This window comes from Juglans regia, chromosome 2, assembly GCF_001411555.2.
Source record: "Juglans regia cultivar Chandler chromosome 2, Walnut 2.0, whole genome shotgun sequence".
Classification (NCBI taxonomy): domain Eukaryota; kingdom Viridiplantae; phylum Streptophyta; class Magnoliopsida; order Fagales; family Juglandaceae; genus Juglans; species Juglans regia.
The window spans coordinates 9,730,482-9,742,007 of record NC_049902.1 but is presented as its reverse complement, the minus strand read 5'-3'; the positions used below and the strand labels follow the sequence as shown (position 1 = coordinate 9,742,007).

At 36.6% G+C, this 11,526-nt stretch overlaps 2 protein-coding genes across 2 annotated transcripts; both read right to left on the bottom strand.

Annotated features, from left to right (window-relative positions):
* Nucleotides 1–3,316: 3,316 nt before the first annotated feature.
* On the bottom strand, nt 3,317–9,226 carry LOC108998981 (ent-kaurene synthase, chloroplastic). The gene is made up of 14 exons (XM_018975759.2): nt 8,955–9,226; nt 7,653–7,699; nt 7,273–7,558; nt 7,021–7,201; nt 6,440–6,657; nt 6,217–6,337; nt 6,003–6,100; nt 5,693–5,919; nt 5,450–5,562; nt 5,226–5,324; nt 4,637–4,852; nt 4,405–4,546; nt 3,879–4,124; nt 3,317–3,762 (listed from the first exon to the last, which is right to left on the bottom strand). The coding sequence occupies exons 1-14, from the start codon at nt 9,004–9,006 to the stop codon at nt 3,457–3,459; spliced, it is 2,352 nt and encodes a 783-aa protein (XP_018831304.1). The 5' UTR covers nt 9,007–9,226; the 3' UTR covers nt 3,317–3,456.
* Nucleotides 9,227–10,189: 963 nt separating this feature from the next.
* LOC108998967 (tubulin-folding cofactor A-like) lies at nt 10,190–11,154 on the bottom strand. Its single transcript, XM_035687660.1, has 3 exons — nt 10,993–11,154; nt 10,681–10,772; nt 10,190–10,240 (listed from the first exon to the last, which is right to left on the bottom strand). The coding sequence occupies exons 1-3, from the start codon at nt 11,138–11,140 to the stop codon at nt 10,190–10,192; spliced, it is 291 nt and encodes a 96-aa protein (XP_035543553.1). The 5' UTR covers nt 11,141–11,154.
* Nucleotides 11,155–11,526: the final 372 nt, after the last annotated feature.

The following is an 11,526-nucleotide window of genomic DNA, read 5'->3' as shown; positions in this document are numbered from 1 at the left end:
CTATTATGGACAAATTCCCAATACCTGTAGTGGAGGAGTTAATGGACGAGTTGCATGGTGCTGAGATTTTTTCTAAGTTGGATTTAAGGTCCGGCTATCACCAAATTCAAGTGAAACCCTCAGACATACACAAAATAACTTTTAGAACCCATGAGGGTCACTACGAATTTTTAGTTATACCCTTTAGACTAACGGATGCCCCCTCCAACTTTCAAAGCTTGATGAATAAGGTTTCAAACCCCATTTGAGGAAGTTTATTCTGGTATTCTTCGATGATATATTGAAATATAGTAAAACTAAAACTGAACATCTAAGGCATTTGCAGGTGACTCTCGAGACCCTAAGGGATCATAATATATATGCTAAACTCTAAATGCAGGTTTCGTTGCAAGGAAATAGCTTCTTTGGTGCACTTGATTTATGCACAAGAAGTTAAGGTAGATCCTGAAAAATTACAAATTATGGAAGATTGGCCCTTCCCTAGATCTATCAAGGCATTAAGAGGAATTTTGAAACTAACTGGATATTATAGAAGGCTCATTAAGGTGTATGGAGATATTGCTATCCCATTAACCAGAATGTTAAGAAATGACATTTTTCAATGGAGTGAGGAAGCAGAAGTGGCATTTTTAGGCTTAAGGAGGCTATCACTTACCCCCCGATATTGGCCCTACCAGATTTTGTATCACTCTTTACAATTGAGTGTGACACCTCGGCTACCGCCATCGGGACAGTTTTAATGTAACATGGGAGACCTATAGCATATTTCAACCAAACTCTCAAGGCGGAGGAGCCTACTGCTATCCACCTATGAGAATGAGTACTTTGCTCTAGTGTCCACAGTAGCAAAATGGAGACCATACCTTTTGGGTGGAACTTTTAAGGTCAAGATAGACCAACAAAGCCTTAAACATCTACTTGACCAAATAGTGGGAATCCTAATGCTGTAGAAATGGGTTTCAAAATTGATGAGCTACGACTTTGTGGTGGAGTACAAGAAGGGAGTTGAGAATCGAACTACTGATGCATTGTCTCAGAAAGACCAGAAGGAGGAAGAGACTTTGATGTTGATCTCATTCTCAATTGTTGACTAGCTAGACGACCTAAAGGATGCCTATGTTGCTGACCCTAAGGCATAATCTCATTCCCAACTGTTAACAAGTTGGGACCTGAGTACACAATGAGGGAAAGTTTGTTGCTATATAAACATATGTTTTACATTCCTCAAAGTGAAAAGTTTAAAACTAGGTTGCTAGAGTTGAGCCATAGCAGCCTATGGGGGGATCACTCAGGGTTTGATAAAACCATACATGGTTAGGAGGGATTTTTACTGGCCAGGTCTCAAAAGTGATGTTAAACAGTTTATAAGAGGTTGTGACCTCTATCAAAGGGTTAAATCTTCTAACTCATTTCTAGGTGGGCTACTACAACCACTCCCTATTCCCACACAACTATGGACCCATATAACAATGAACTTTGTGGAGGGCCTTCCTAATGCTAAGGGGTTTAATAGCCTTTGGGTGGTAGTTGACCGATTCACTAAATATAGCCGTGTAACACCCTTCAAGCACCCTTACATAGCTAAGGACATAGCCAACTTGTTCCTCAAACATATTTTCAAATTACATGGTCTTCCCCTCTCTATAGTCTCGGATAGGGACAAAACCTTCATAAGCAATTTTTGGCAAGAACTAGTCAATCAGATGTCATTGAGTACCGCCTATCACTCCCAAATTGACGAGCAAACAAAGGTTGTGAACAAAACACTCAAAACGTTCCTAAAATGTTTCTAAGGAGATAAACCAAAGGACTGTGTATTATGGATACCCCTAGCAGAGTGGTGGTACAATTCCACTCCCCACATGTCAACCAAAATTTCACCATTCGATGCCCTATATGGCTACCACCCTCCTTGATTGTTGGAATATATACCTGGGACTGCTCGTGTAGTTGTAGTTGAAGAGCATCTCAGAACCTGTGATCAAATATCTTGCTTGCTCCAACATAACTTGAACAAAGCCCAAGATAGAATGAAGAGGTACGCAAACTTAAGAAGAAAGGACAAAGATTTTTTAAGGTGATTAGGTCTACTTGAGGCTGCAGTCATACAGGCAAACCACAGTGGCTCACAGTCACAGCAACAAACTAGCCCCAAAACCTTTCCAGATCTTACAACGTGTGGGGAAGGTTGCTTACCACCTAGATCTATTGTCCTCCTCCAAGATCAACCCCACTTTTCATTTTTTACAGCTTAAGAAAAAGTTGGGATTTTCAAAGACTGTTGTTCTAGATCTACCACCAGTTGACAACCACGGGGTCCTTAAGGCCTGAGCCAGAAGAGATCCTAGCCCGCCATATGGTGAAGTCTAGAAGCAGAGCTAAAATCAAACTCTTGGTGTGATGGCATGGACAGGACACAAAAGATGCGCATGGGAGACGTATGCGAAGCTCAAGGAATTTTTTCACATCTTGCAAGCAATATGTTTTGAAGGAGGGAGGAGTTGTAACAAGCTAAAATCCAGATCTAGGGTTTTTTCCTCAGTGTCTAGGTAGAAGATGAAAGTGTCGAATGAGGGGTTATGTTCTAGTTCAATGTACTTGGAGGAGTTCACTTCAACTGAAGCTACTGACTGATGGATCGGGCTGAGACAATGTTGGGCTCAAGTGCTCTACGAGCGGGCCTTCTTTTAATTAGATGAACTTACTTATTAAAGTGTTAATGTGTGTGAGCCGGGAGTATGTTCCTTGGGCCAGTTATGTTATCTCTTTTACATTTCAGTATGTTGTGGACTGGCTTCTGGCATTTTGCTATGGCCCATGGCTTTTAGTTGTTTATGTTAGTTTTTGTTTCCGTTAAAGGTCTAACAGCATATACGCTGGGCAATGTCTTTTGGTGAATCATTCTGAATGCCATAACAATTTTCTTGTCTTTTCTCTTTCCCACTCTATTTTTTTCTTCTTGGAGCTCTCCTCGAAGAGAGCAACCCTAGTTTTTTTATAAGAATATCTGATCTGTTACATATACACCCATTACCGCCTAAATATATTTCAAGATCTATTCAATATAATAGCCGCATGAACTAAATCTTTCTGGAACAAGGTAAGCCTTGTATTCTCCATTTTACTAACCCAAAAAAGGCCAATTTCTGTGCATGATTCTGTTGAATATCTCAATGTCACACGTTTGATACAATAAATTTCTTATAAACTACATGATGAAAGATAAAGTGGTTTTTAAAAGTTGTTGAATGTGCAACACGCTCGTTGGGAGTTATGTACAATAAGGTAATAAGACAACAACAAGGTATATGTCAAAAAGATAAATATTAAAACAATTTCTTTTCTTTTTTTTTTAATGTAGAATTACGATTCATAAGTATTTGCAGCAATTTGACATGGTTTGCAGCTATTTGACATAGACTTACAACTCATTTGAGAACAACTCTGACACAAGACTTACAACTCATTGAGAACAATGGGTTCTTCAATTACTGCATTTACAGCATTGATCATCTCATGTGAAGTAAAACCATCATCCTTCATGTAAAATAAGTGCAACACTCTGGTCATTTTCCAGAACAAATCCTTGCATTCTCTTGGAATCAGGCTGCCTTTCTCCTGCAAAACTAGTTTCAACAGTTCTCTCCTCTTAGTAGCAATAAAACTCATCATCTCTTTAATGGTCTCTTCTTCAGTAATAATACCACCGCCATGAATTATGCACAAAGATACAGCATTTAATTTCCCTTCCACAGATTCCCTCTGCAACATAAGTTAATAGAGATTACTAACACTAGAACAAACCGTATCGGAGGATAAATTCGTAATGTTTTTCCTAATTTTATTTCTTTTCTTGTTTGGGGGGAAGGTTATAATACCTTAAAGCTCCGAATATCATTGAGAAGACGCCCAAAAGTGCTCATAAGCTCATATAGATGACGGATTTCTGGATCTTGAACAACCTTTCCTGAAAGCTTAGGCCCAACAAGATACAGTGTTGGGAGGACGATAGGCCCTAAGGCGAATGATACATATCCATTTTTCATATAGTCATCCATAGTTGGCACTGACTTGTCTCTCAGCCACTCAGCTTCCCTCAACATAGATTTGAGTAAATCCAACCACTGCAATGAAAGCATGGCAACATCATCTCTATTTCAATGAATAAATAAATAATATGAGAAACCTCTTCTAGGATTTTTTTCTTTAAGATAACTTTTAAACCTAGGTTCAGATGGTCCATGTCCAGAAATCTGTACATTACATGGAACTGACAACTTGGAGTGAAGTAGTTGTACCAGAGTCTTAGAGGAGATCAGTAATCCTGTTAGAAAGCTTTGGGAGGTAATATACCAAAAGAGAAATACAATAGAAATAGGAAAAACAGGTAAGATTTCATCTCACAATATCAATTAAGTCGCTTATTACACTACGCCCTTGCCGTGTGAATGCTTTGTCGCCAATCTCACAGATTGTGCTTTTAAGAGCCGAAAATAGAATTTCAACATTCACAGAACAACAATCAGTGCTGACATTTACGTCCCACCTGCAGTCCAATTTCCACATAACCAGATATCACAGACTGATAATGGATTCAACAAAAGCAGAAAAGGAATGTGAAAATAGGGAAACATACTTTTCAACCAGTTGTACTAGGTTTACCAGTTCCTCTTCTGAACCACCAACATCAAAGAAATCATCAACCACTGTTGTAAGCACACCATTTTTGGCCCAAGATATGCGGGCATCAGAAACTTCAGAGGAAAAAAGGGTTGCTGCAGCAGAGAAGTAACAGTAGGCCAGCTTCTGCCTGGCAAACTTTAGCTTGTTTAATCTGTTCTCTGTAACCCACCTGCTTATATGCAAATGGATATCATACAAAAAAAAAAAATGATAATTTGTTTCCTTTCAATATTGAAAGCAAGAAGCCACCTTGCTGGCTGACAATATCATCAATTTTTATAAATACTATGGTCAAGTGGGTACCACTAGTAACAAGAACCCGGAAAACAAGTGATTCCAAGTTAATATGATTTTTAGCAGAAAAAAAAGAACCCTGAAAGTTGCTTCTGGTACAATATAGCATAGAAATACTGAAAGTTGCTTCTATGTCAATATGCCACCTAATTCTGATACATGAGCAGACATTTGACCTTGCTACAATAAAAAATCCAAAAATGCCCATCATAACAGGATGGTAGTTGAAAGTACATAAAGATATTCACCTTGCAAGATGTTTAAGTTCTTCACGATGTATTGATTGGCATATGTTGAAGTCTTCCACTGCAAGTTTTAAGAAATCTTCGTTGCCAATATTTAAAGAACTGACATAAGAAGAATAAAAGGATAAAACGGTAATTCAAACAAATCATGGCTCAAAACTCTACCAGAGTTAAAATTTTAATCCAGGGAAAAGAATGGAGGACAAAGAAACCACCATTAGTGTTACCTATAAGAAGTTTTTAAAACATGTGTATTATTTTTGTTGTAACGCTCAATGGCTCGTCTGGTGGATAACCGTTCCAAATTTGAATGATGAGGAAAACTAAGAGCATCTTCCACCTGAAAAGATCAAAGGTTGCAGTTTTCTGGAAGTCATTTTGGATTATAAAAACAAACATCACTTTATTTGGCAAAAATGAACAATTACTAAATACTAAATAGTAAAGGCTGTTGTATTCCAGGAAACTACCTCTTGGCAAAGATAGTTGTTCAGTCCACCTGTGTGAATTGAACCATTGGATAATTCCCATCTCAAGAAATTTCTTGTCCATAAATTTTGTTTCTCCAGAACTGATTCTTCACGATGTATGATGATTTCTGAAGCCCGAAATAATTCCAAGACAGCACCAATGTCCTTCAAATATCCTTCAAGGGTGCTGGAGAAATGATCTTTTTCTGAAAGTTGGCTGAATGGATCTACAGAACAGGATAAACATATTAAACCTTTTTTCCTGACCAATCAAAATACTGCAGGCCATGTCTCCTAAATAACAAAGTACCTGAAGAAACATCATATCCATTAACACGTAGCATCCGAAATGCCAATGCACAGGTGGCAGCATCTAAAAAGATTTCTTCCTCACCCTGTAACCAGTATCTGTTTCACTGGAAACTTTCACGTTTCCAATAAATGATAACTATGTATAATCTACAAACTCATACGAATGTCGGGATAAAACAAATAGTTAGTGCATTCATCGAAAATAGCATTGCCTGTATGTTTCTTCCAATACGCTGTTGATCTCCTTCCTGAAATGCTTATCAATTCCCAACCTTTCAAGACTGTCAACCATACATAGACGGGTATATATATCTAGAGGGTAAACTGTAGGAACTGGAAAAAAAAACAATTGAAAATAACCAATTGACTGTCAGAGAAATCAGCAATGTAATTGAAAATGCATAGCAAACTATAGATAAGTGTGGAGGGAGAGACCTGCATTTCCAAACTTCTCTAAGAGTGAGCAAAGGTATTTAAGGCAACCAGAATTCTTAAGGTGAGTAAAAGCAGCTGCTGTGGTGGATGGTGAATTAAGGAGTGATCCATTCTCTCTTTGATATTTCATGACCATTTCCCAGTTCTGCAACTTCCCCAGTCCCTCTGAGACATATGCTAAGTAGGTCTTACTCCCTTCTGAATTGCTTCCATAGCATCTGGAATTACATTTTGGATAGTTGAGTTTGGAGAATTAAGGTCATCATTGAGCAACTAAAACATTCCCCTCTCCTTCTACCGCTATTCCATTGCCGCTAACAAGAGTATAAACAGCTATTGTTCGACCTTGATTCAGAATACAACTAAACTTTCTTACGAACCAACGGAGTTAAGCCAACCAAGCATGATCAAGGTTGCTAATCTTTCTGAAGCCAGCTTGAGTAGGCTTAACCTCACCCAAGTATGAGAAAAGAACTTACAAAATGCCCATCGTTGTCATGGGCATTAGTCAAACACTAGCACAAAAATGTACATTAAGTAATAAAGTTGAGCAGAAACCTACACTAAATTAGAACCATTACCTTTTGAGCTCCAACTCTCTTTTGTGAACCAAAGCATCTAGATTCATTGCTTTCAGAGGTATATTCAAATCCAAGTTTTTGGCATACTCGATCATGGCAGGAAATATTATATCAAATCCAATAGGGGAAAATTGCTTCTCATCAGTAGCTGCAGCTATATTTGACTCGATAAAGTAGAGGCCTGCAGAAAGAGAGAGAACATCTATCTCTTGGACATAAAAGGAGGAAATTTAGCAAGAACAGCAGAAATACCGTTATTCATTTGATCTTGACCAACATCCCATTGCTTTAGTGCAAGGATACAAGCTAAGGTAGATAACAGAGCATCTTTAACTAAAAGAGGATCACGGTTAGGAAGACCCCATGAGCCATCACAGAGTTGATTATCTAATAACCAATTTACACACTGAGGGAAAAAAGGGGCCTTCGGAGAATTTGGAGAAGGGACCATCGCCACCCAGGCAGTGTCATATGATGAAACAGAAAGTTCGACCTCATTGAACATTTTCTTAATTCTTTGTTTAGCCCCCTCAAAGCACTGGATGAATAAAACAAGACATTATATTAATCACTATACACTAAAGTATGAGAATAAAACGTAAATATTGTCACTGAATGCAGGATTATCATACCAAAGTCTTGGCTTTTGTTGCTACAATTGGTCCAGGAACCAGAGAAGCTGCTTGAGAACACAAAAGTCCAGCAGAGATTAAGAAAAAAAGTATCTAATATACAAGGTCAGAAGAAGTTATTTGAAGCACGTCTATAATTAACTATCAAGAGAACAGAGAAAAAAGTATCTAATATAAGGAATGGGTTTGTCACTTGTGGTTTTGCCATGATTTGAATTGGTTAGATGTTCTAATCCCACTTTTTTAAGGTCAACTAACAATTTTTAATATTTCATTTTCTTTTCAAGGGCTATATATTCTAATACAATCAGATGTCATCATGTAGTTTCTCACAGTGTCGGCCAATGTTCTTCACAGCCAACCTCTTGTCTGCGTAGCTCCTTCCAGTGAATCATATTTTTCCTCATTTAGATGCAGACTCTAGACCGTCTTAAATTTTGTCCCACTTCTCGCAAAGCTGTGCTATCTTTACCTTCTTTAGGTCTGTTCATTTCTTATCCTATCCTTCCTTGTATGGCTACCCATCCATCCCTAATGTCAACTAAATCCTATCTTTAAAGGTGCAAAGTTGCCAATACAATGAGATAGGAAATCCACGAGATAAATAAGCTCCTGCTATTTTTTTTTTTTTAAGTATCAACTATTATTTTTTAAAATAAGAAATTTGGGGGTTGATGCACATTGTCACATCAACACATGGGATAGGAGCAGGATGAAAAAATATATTACTCATGCTAATTATACTAAATAAAAAATCCTGGTAATATTATCAAATTAAGAATCCTCATATCCCATTCCCATGGTTTTTCTTCTGATTTCTAATAATTTTCTCTTGCTTTACATTACTTTTCCCTTAATTTTAATAGATTTCCCCTAACTTCCCTTTTAAAGCTGCTTGATACTTTGTTGAGCTATTCTGTAGAATTACTGCAGAATTTGCAAAGTAAAAGAAACAGTCTGTACCCGTCAAGGTACACACAAATATAGAGAGATAACACTTTCTTTTGCTTAAATGTGTATAACTATTGAAATGTTGATTCCAAAAACTCAATCCGCCAATTTGAAAATAATCCAAGCCCTCATAAAACTGGCATATCACATTTTTTGGTTCTACAAGTTACTTAAAGTTTCCAATAAAAAAACTTTGCTAAAACAGAAAATTTTGAATAAACTTGAAAGCCAACAACCCACAATGGCTCAACGTAAGAAGAAGAAACCCAATTCAAAAGAGTATTGCATGCTCCCGAAAAAAATCCACCAGAAGGAGGGAGAGAGAGAGAGAGAGAGAGAGAGAGATGGAACCTGAAGTGGAAGAAGCCGAACGCCAAAGATTGTTGGGGTGGAAGAGAGACATTGTTGTGCCAATAAGAGGAGAAGAGTTTGACTCACTGTTTGATGCACTTCGATACTTTATCAAAAAGCTTGAAACTTGAGAGAGTGAGTGAGAGATACAATATGGAAATAGAGGGATCAATGGATGTATTTAGTCGGCAGGCAACCAGGAATCAAAGTCAGATAGATACGATGGAGAGAAAGCATCAATATAATATACAACAAAACTTTCTAGAATAAAATTTAGAGCATTAGAAGTTGGTAAAGTCTGTCGTAACTTGTCACCTTCTTCCTATTCAATTTGAGTTATTCTGCTCAAAGTCTGTCCTAACTCCTAAGCTGTCACTCTCCTCCGATTCAATTTCACAGTACTATACTACACATTTAAAAAAATAATAAATAATAAATAAATATATAGTGTAAGATTGATAAATAGAATTTTTCTGTTTGCATTTTTTTTTGTTAGATTAAATTAATTAAGAATATTGCATTTTTGTATTAATAAGTAGAACTATAAATTATTATTTTCTTTTATTATTAGTTTCTAATATGAAGAAAGAGATATATAATATTTAAACTCCACAAAATTTAATGCTCAAATTCTAACTCTAAAAAAAAAATCTAAGATTCATACTATTCATGAATGATATATATTGAGTAATACTCAAATGCTATTGTAATTCCAATTTTAATCATATGGTATTAAAATAGTCCTTAAATTTAATTAAAAATATTTATAATTCTTATAAAACCCGCTTCATGTTTTTATTTCTCTAAATTCAATGATTTGGACAATAAATTTAGAAGATCTAAGTCCATAAATGATGGCACTATCTTCCTATTTTGGCAAAGTCATTTATTAGTATATATTACGGCAACGGTAAGAAAAAGGTAAAAAGAAAAGCCGCAAGTACAAGTCATTTATAAACACGACTTCATTATTGTTGCCATACATAGTCAAGTATTAGATGTGTCTATTGGACTGCAGTTACAAGAATCTTTGTTATGACATATTATTTCATATTAATCCAAATTTAAAAGCCAAATTAATCCAAATGCTTTTTCTGCTTAAACATTCAATTAACTTAACTGAGACTGCTATACTTTTCTTCCTTAAAAGTTAAAACAGCCAATTAATGTCGCCTGCTCCTCCTGTGCAAAATGGAAATCCCATTTGGATTTGCACAATCTGTTGAGAAAGTGACTCAAGCTTTCTTGACATGAGATGGCAAGTCAGTAAAACGCTCATGCAATTCCTGAGATAGCAAGACAGTACAACTCAATCCCAGCTACAAGCGAGCCTCCATGCCAGGATGATGCCTCATCTGTCTCATCTATGTAACGCTCTAATAGAAGGTTCAAACCACATGATCTATATTCTAAAAAGACTAGTCAATGATACAAATAGAATTCCATTAGAATTTTATAAAGAGCAAGAACTTCTCATTTTTAAACAATGTGGGATCCCATACACCACTTATCCTTATCCATATCATATAGGAGTATCACAATCTATGATTCTATATTTTGGAAATGGCCATTAGTTTGCATGCCAAACACGTGGATATGCAACACTAACAGAGTTTTGGGAGAGAATATTTATTACTACTTTTATTATAACTAGGGTGACATACCTAGAATGAAAGCAATAAACAGTAATCTTCAGAATGCAAACCAAAAAGTAAAGACACAATACCAAAGTTCCTTTCAGGTCAGCTAATGAGGCCTCTAGGCGCTTGCGACAATCAGGAATCATCATCCTTGACTCAGCAAGCACATTCTCCTGTTCAAACACAACCAAAAGAGTGCGTCTAAGTAGGATGTTGGAGGGAAATATTAGAATAGAATACACTCATTCCTTCAGCTGGGTAATAGGGCTTTTCAACAATGAATTACGAAGTATGATATATGTTTTTCTTCTGGAAAAGACATTAGTTGAAAAGGCAGCAGCAGCCAAGCAAATACAATTTATTCTGAAGTATGATTTTAGTTTGTCACACCTGTTGTTGCTTAAGGTCATAAGGGTCAGCTCCTTTTTCCTTCATGTCTGCTGTTTTGGCAGCTTCTCTCTCAACCTCTTTCTCATATGAATGCAACTCCTTAATAATTCGTTTACAAGTCCCTGACTTGATTTTCAGATTTCTTATGGTCGCCATAGGAACCTATTGAAGAAAGAATTTCACTGTGATTTGTACATGACAAGAAATCTAGGATAGGCAAAATGCTGCTTGATGATTTTCTTCTCATTTGAGACATTATAGAGTTTACTAATGATAATCATCACACGACCAAATTATTGAACATCCGAAAACCAATGTGAGGTTCTAATTTTTTGCTACCATAACATTAACTAAACAGAGGGAAAAGTACACTTTGCGCTAGCAACAGTTTTGCACTTTGTGCCCAAACTATCAAAACTGACACTTTGCAACTGCGAAATAACATACAATTTGCATCATCTTTCAATTCTAACCATTAATATAGATGAAAAATAGGTAATGTGACACAATCTTGATAGTCAGATCTTAACAAAAGGAGCAAA

Coding starts and splice junctions, on each gene's coding strand:
- LOC108998981 (XM_018975759.2), bottom strand. CDS start 9,006: ATGTCTCTCTTCCACCCCAACAATCTTTGGCGTTCGGCTTCTTCCACT. Junction 6,101..6,216: donor GTATTGGAAGAAACATACAG/GCAATGCTATTT, acceptor CCAGTGAAACAG/ATACTGGTTACAGGGTGAGG. Junction 5,920..6,002: donor TGGATATGATGTTTCTTCAG/GTACTTTGTTAT, acceptor CCTGTTCTGTAG/ATCCATTCAGCCAACTTTCA.
- LOC108998967 (XM_035687660.1), bottom strand. CDS start 11,140: ATGGCGACCATAAGAAATCTGAAAATCAAGTCAGGGACTTGTAAACGA. Junction 10,773..10,992: donor TGACCCTTATGACCTTAAGC/AACAACAGGTGT, acceptor TGGTTGTGTTTG/AACAGGAGAATGTGCTTGCT. Junction 10,241..10,680: donor CTGACCTGAAAGGAACTTTG/GTATTGTGTCTT, acceptor TTGCTATCTCAG/GAATTGCATGAGCGTTTTAC.